Source organism: Belonocnema kinseyi, chromosome 2, assembly GCF_010883055.1.
Source record: "Belonocnema kinseyi isolate 2016_QV_RU_SX_M_011 chromosome 2, B_treatae_v1, whole genome shotgun sequence".
NCBI classification, from domain to species: domain Eukaryota; kingdom Metazoa; phylum Arthropoda; class Insecta; order Hymenoptera; family Cynipidae; genus Belonocnema; species Belonocnema kinseyi.
The window spans coordinates 107,562,755-107,569,981 of record NC_046658.1 but is presented as its reverse complement, the minus strand read 5'-3'; the positions used below and the strand labels follow the sequence as shown (position 1 = coordinate 107,569,981).

Below are 7,227 nucleotides of genomic sequence, written 5' to 3'. Positions count from 1 at the left end.
AGAAGCAACTTGTTCTTTGAAAGCTCCTCTACCTATTCATTGCACGCGACATTGGATTAACCAGTCGGAAGCCTAGTTATCGCAATTTACAAGTAGCGCCTTATGTGCGCGCGACAGTGCGTTTGGCGCTTATGGCCGGCGCGCGGCGAGGTACTCGCGGTCTTACTGAAAAAAAAAACCTATCCACTTCTCGTAAAATTAACCGGTACCATTGGATTCAGCGGGTCAAACTACATAAGATTAACTAGTTTTTACCTTTTGCCTCTTGAATGTATACGGGAACATACCCAGCTCCCGGACTATATTTTACGGTACAAATAATACAATAATTCCATTTGATGACTTTGTATGTTTTTTTCTGATAAAAAAACGCATGCCCTGCTTTAAAAAAATTAATGAATACGATTACAATCTCTACCAGTCTCTGCGAAAATTATTTTATTTTGAAATTTTTAATAAAAACTTCTTTTCTACTTATACATCGAATTTGATTTATGTGGATGAAAATAGGTGTTTCTGTTTAAAACAGTTGTTTCAAACATTATGAATGAGCATGACTTCCCTGATCTTCAATAAAATGTATTAATAGTATAGGTCAATCGATTTGCATGGGATCAAAAAATCTTTTCCGTTTTTCGATCAATTTTGAATTATGTAAATGGAAAAAATTTAGTATAAAAAAAACAGTTTTTCCAAAAACTATGCATTACCCTAGCTTCTTTACTGTTCAACAATATTAGAATGAGAACATTTGTACTATAAAAATTGCTTTTTAATATAATATAAATGGTCATAACTTCCATACTTTCTGATAAAATGTATTAATATCACAGGTCAATCGATTCGACTCGAGCCAAGGAATATTTTATAGTCCTGTATTAACTTTGAATTATGTTAATGAAAAAATTTTTACTATAAAAAACCGATTTTAAAAATATTAATAAGAGCGAAAAAAAATTCAATAAATACTTTTAAAAATTCGTCACACACACGCATACGGATAATTGCTTAAAAAACTGTATTAGAAATTTTTAAATTGAGGAACGTTTGATTAAATTATTTTAAAAAATTTTTTAAATTTTATCATTACCTATCTACGGGAAGCAACATAAAAAAATTGATTCATTAGAAAAATTAATTACAATTTAAAGGATTTGATGAATTTCTAAGAATTCAAGGTAGTGAGTTTAAAAGACTTAAAGACGAATTAAACAAAAACTTGGTAAAAATCCACTGAATTAAGTAAAACTGAGTGAATTTAAAAGAATTGAAAAAGATTTAAAATAATTCAGTATGAATTAATAAATATTCATGGTAAATTCCAAATGAATTTTAAAAATATTTGAAAGTATCTTTAAATCTTTTAAACTCTAAGAAATATTCCTGAAATTATGTAAAATTTATTAAAATACCTGGAGAGCTCTTAAAACCCCATAAAATAGGGTTTTAAAATCATTTCATATCCTCCGAAATTTTAGGACACTTTAAAAGCCGCATAAAAATTATTTCCAAATCCTTAAAATTATTAAAACACTTGAAAATCCCTAAAAATTCTTTAAATCTCTTGAAATAAATCAAAAAAATTCTGGAAATCTTCTGAAAATTCTTATGATATTTCAAATCCTTAGATATCTTTTGAAATAACATTGAAACTTTTTAAAGCCCTTGAAAAGGCCTGGGCATCTTTTACAATGCCCTTAAATATGTCAAATCCTTTGAAATCCCGTTATATTACTGAAACCCAATACAAATTTCTTTGTAATCTTTTAAAATAACATAAAATATTTAAAATCCTTTAAAATCCTTTAAAATCTTTTAACATTTGTTAAAGATCTTGAAAATGACAATGTATACGAAAAGAATATTTTAAAACATTTTGAATTAAAAAAATTTGAATTAGACATCTAAAAAGTTTAAAAAATCCATTGAATTAAGTAAAACTGATTAAATTTAGAAGATTTCAAATGAATTAAAAAATTTTTTAATAAATAAATAAGTACAGGATAAATAAGAATTCAAGATGAATTCGAAAAAATAATTTTAAATCTTAGAAACCCTATGGAATAACTCACTTCTCTTGAATACGTTTTTTAAAATTTAGTAAAATAATATTGTCTCCAGTGAAATTCGATGGAATCTGGTGATATTTCCTGAAATTCTGGAGGATACATTAAAATACCTGGATATATCTTAAAATCTTATGAATCCTGTAAGCTCGTTCCATATTTGCCGAAATTAAAAAAGAAGGAATCTTTGAAAATTCCCTAAATTCTTAAAAGTTACATTCAGGGTGGCCACAAAATTGAATTTTCCAATTTCTCTGACGTTTTCCTGCCATTTAGACGAATTTCCCTGACAGGAAAGTATTAAAAAAGCGAAAAAGGTTTCAATAGTGTGCCAAACAAAATAGTGACACACGCCATAACAATTCGCTTAACATGGCAGTATGGATTAATTAAGTAAAGGACATGTATCCAAATTATCAATAAATAAATAATTAAAAATAAAACGCTAAGAATCGAATTCTATTTTTAAATAATGTATACTAAAAAAATATTCATATTAATATTAGGAAGTGCTTCAAAAATAATATTAAAACATAGATATACATTTCTATTTTCCCTAACAGCTACTTCATTTCCCTGACATTTTCCTGAAAAATTATTTATCCCTGATTTTCCTGACATGCGGCCACCCTGATTATGGACAACTGAAAGGTTAAAAAATTCAGGATAAATTCGTAAGACCTCAAAATGATTCTAGTTAAATTCCAAAGAATTACAATTAATTTAAAACAAATTTTAATAAAAATAATTCCATTTATTTTATGAAATGCTTATGAATTCAAGCTGAGGTATAAAGAACTTAGGATAAATTAAATAAAAACGTTTTAAAATTCCGAAACAACTAATGTTATAAGTTCAAAAGAATCGGAAAATTTTTTTAAATCTGTAAAATTCGATAGATTACAATAATTTTGAGTAAATTTAGAGAATTTGTAAGGAAATGAGAACAACAAGTAGAATTATTAAGACCCTTTAAATTTTTTTTATTTCTTGGAAATGCCTTGGAATTTAGTAAATACACAAAATTCTGGGAATCGTTTAAAATTTCCTAAAGTATTTAAAATCTTTTGTAATCCCTTCAAATCTTTAAAACGCTTGAAAATGCCAAGGAGTTTTAAAACATAGATTAAAATGTTTCCAATCCTTTGATTATTTATTCATGTTATCAATCGATTTTCAAGATCAAATAAATAAATACTTCTGAAAAATCAAAATAATCCATTAAATTAAGTGGAATTAAAGTGAATTCAAAAAATATAAAGAATGCCAAAGAATTTTAAAAAATCACGATAAATTAATAAATATTAAGGGTGAATTTCAAAAACTAATATCAAAACTTAAAATTTTTCAAACCTTACCAAATACCTCACTTGTCTTGAATGAATTCTTTAAAATCTACTAAAATATTATGAAATCCTGTGAAATTCTATCAAATCTGGCTCTGGTCCTAAGTTTTTAAAATTATGAAATCAAATGTTTTCATAAATAATATTTTCATGCTTTTTTAATAATTATTAAAACTTAGGACCAGATCCATCTTTCTTAGTGCTTCTTATTTATTATCCCAAATTTTTAACTCAATGTGGTGCTTCGTGTGAAAATAAGTTAGGAAACCAGAAAAGCGTCGGTAAGGTAGGAATCTAGTCACGTGACCCACTCGCCACGTGGCCTTAAATCCTGCAATATTTATTAAAATAATTGAAATCATTGAAATCCTCGGAAACTTTATAAAATGCCGTGAAACCTTTTTAAATATCTAAAAACCTTCTGCAAAATTGTTCCATATATTCCGAAATTCTAGTAAATGCATTATCCTAAAATATTTTAAACGCTTTGAAATCCATTCAAATGATTGAAATTAATTAGTGATATCTTGAAATCTTTTAAAATTGCTTAAATATTTCAAAGCATTTAAAATTCCATTAACCTATTGAAATCGATTTAAAATTACTTGGATTTTTTTAAAATAACCTAAATTATTTTAAATCCTTTCAAATCTTTTAAAATCCGTTGACATTTTTTAAAGCTCTTGAAAATACGAAGGAATTTGAAAAAGTGCTTTTGAATTATTCAAATCCTTTGACCATTTTATCAATTGACTCACAGGATCAATTAATATTAAGATTTTATAAGAATTCAGGGTGTATTTCAAATCTCTTCCAATTTTGAGAACCCAACGAAATACCTCACTTCTCGTAAAGCAATTCTTTAAAATTAACTAAAATCCCTTAAAATTATTGAAATCTATTAAAACTTATCAAGATCTTTAAAAATACCCTAAAATATTTCAAAAGAATTCAAGATAATTCGAAAATAGGTTAACCCATGAGCTAATTTATTGAAAGAAAAGTGACATTATCAAAAGTTATATTATGGGCTACATATATGGTACCATAGGGATCAAATCTTCAAAATAGGATATAATAGAGGTAAGAGGGACCGTTTGTGAGGTCTTTAGATTTCTTAATGCAAAGAAGGATTTATTTGGGGATGTTATTAGGAAAGATGCACCTTCTAAATTATTACTTAGTAATCAAATTACCTAGAACATCCTCAAGTCCACGTTCCCCCAACAAAGCGATAGGCAGCAAATGTGGTAAAGTTGTATTGGGAGCTTGGGGATTCGTACACTCATTCATCGCCCTCAGAGTTGGCCTGAGCTTTGCCTCAAAGCTGAAAGCCTCATCAGTATACTTCTGCCTCAGAAGATGCCAGGTATTTGCTAGTTTCTGGATTTGGGGCAGGCAGAGGCCCAACATGACACCACAAAATCCATACAAATTGCCCAGAGCCGTTTTGGTATCGCTAGCCACCTTGATCCACTTGCTGATAGTAGCTGCCCTCTCAATAGCGTTGGCTCCAGCTAGTACCGTCACAGCCACCAATAACTTCATGCATTCTGATCTCTCGATCAAATCTAGCCTGGCTTGTCGTCCATGAGGCAAGGTCACTAATTCCAGTCCACTGAGTCCTCCCCGATTTCTCATTCCAGGGTTCAACGCTATCTCAAGGTCAATTCTCGTGAGGTGCGTGGCGAGAACCCTTGGTGCAGAATCATGCAGCATTCCAGAAACGCCTCTGAGTGCCGTGGGGTCCAGAGGTCGATGCTCACTGGCTGGCAACAACAGAGTCGTGAAACCCTCGAGGTCAAGAACAGTTGCTATTTCCAGAGAAGGTGCATTCACCACGAGTTGCTCTTCAGTGGAGAGTTCGTACTCGCTCGGGTTCCCATTAGCCCCTTCGTTGTAATGACTCCTAATCACGACTCCCTTTATTGGCATAGAGGGATTATTGCTCCCAGAATGATTGGTCTCGAATTCACTGTCACCGGAACCATTTCCACTATCGCTGCCGGATGCTTGATATCCTTGATGATGGGGATGATGGTGGTGATGGTGGTGGTGGTGGTGATGCTGTTGATTTGGAGTGTAGGGAACTCGAGGTGGTTTCGGAGGTGGAGTCGGTCCTTGGTGATTATGATTAGGTTGGGACTGCTGATGATTCTGCTGTTTTTGTTGATGGGGTTTTTGATACGTGGAATGCTGTTGCTGATGTTGTGGAGGGTTTTGAAGAGCAGGATCAGATATGACCCTGGTCATTTTTTTTCGACCCAGAGACAGGGAACAGGAAGGTGGTTGGTTCTGAATTTGAGGTATTCGAGGTAGTGTGCTTGACTGTATTGGGAGAGTAGATGGTGGATTGGGATGGTCTAGGGAGTGTTGTTGCGGTGTTAGAGAATGGCTGCGTTGCTGTTTTCTTGGTAGTCGTGGCGGAGAACCAGTTGAGAGGGAGGAGGAGGAGGGACTAGAACAATGGTTGTTTACAGGAGCAATGCAAGTTATAGGCACTGATCTTGGTCTTGGATTCACTATCCTGGCCCCACTTGCTTGGCTTATCGGCCTACCGCTGCCCACGTAGAAGGTGATCAAATCGGCAACGGTGTCGAAGGCTTCATCCTCGAATTGATATTGAGCTCGCTCGTATACCGTTTCGGGCTGAAGAACAACCTGCACAGAGGAAAGAAATCTTGAGTAACTTCATTACTAATTCTATGGAGAATTTAATTTATTATTTGGAGAAGAGATTTAATTCGTACTCTGTTTATCACGAAATGAAGAGCCTGGCCCTTGCATCGCACAGTCAAAACGTAGTTGCCTGGCTGAGAAGCACAGTCTCGTACTAGAAAGTCACCCTCGTTAGGTACTTCAGCTTCAGCCCCTCTGCGACCACCACGAAGAGTGCTGCCATGGTACCAAGCATGAGAGCGCAAATCTCGAGGATCCAGCAACCGAAGTTCCCTTTCCAGGAGTTTACGCAAAGCTTCTTCTGACTGGTCCTGAAATAAAATTGATACTAAAGTAGTAGTTTCTAAACTCATATTTATAACAATGGATAGATTTCAGGTGACTTGTCTAAAATAGGTGCCGTTCAAAATGTACGCCACGGTGACGTTCAGACTGACGTTACAAATATGATCTTCCCCCCACCTTCCTTTTGAGGCAAAGTACTTTTCCTCGATTTCATTTAATAAACGTCTAAAATAAAACATAATTTAAAAGACTTCACAGTACAAAATAGTTTTAAAACATGTATAGATATTATGATGACTTTCATATGAAACGCTTTGAGCAAAAAAGTTGAATTTAACAAAAAAAATTATTTCCAACCATGAACTTTTCTACCAAAAGAGGTGATTTTCTATTAAAAAAGATTAGTTTCGAACACTTCAGTTGAATATTCAAACAAAAAAGATTATATTTTCACAGGAAAGTTGAATTTTCAACCTACAAATATGTATATCCAACCAAATAGTTGAATTTCCTAAAAAAAAAAATAATGAACCAAACATTTGCATTTGTAACCAAATGGTTGAACTTTCTATCGAAAGGGACGTGTTTTTTAAAAAATTCACAAAGACGAATGTTCAACAAAACTGTTACATTTTTGCAACAAAATAATTCAACAAACATGTTGAATTTTATATTAAAAAAGATTAATTCTCTACGAAAAATATAATAGTAGATATTTCAAAAAAGAAAAAAGATGTTCATATTAAATAAGAAACAGTTGAGTTTAGCCAAAAAATATTAGTTATCAATGCAAAAAGTAATAGATAATATTTTAACCAAACGAGAGATAGAGTCCATTGAACGGGGGGGGG

The 7,227-nt window shown here is 32.3% G+C and overlaps 1 protein-coding gene across 2 annotated transcripts in view; it reads right to left on the bottom strand.

Moving 5' to 3' along the window:
* The window catches only part of LOC117168102 (breast cancer anti-estrogen resistance protein 3), a 45,706-nt gene that overhangs the window by 3,353 nt on the left and 35,126 nt on the right, over positions 1-7,227 (bottom strand). For both annotated transcript variants that reach the window (XM_033353479.1, XM_033353480.1), the window contains 2 exons: positions 6,163-6,402; positions 4,609-6,073 (listed from right to left, as the gene is read on the bottom strand). In XM_033353479.1, coding sequence (XP_033209370.1) covers positions 4,609-6,073; positions 6,163-6,402 — 1,705 coding nt within the window. The remainder of the gene's footprint in view (positions 1-4,608; positions 6,074-6,162; positions 6,403-7,227) is intronic.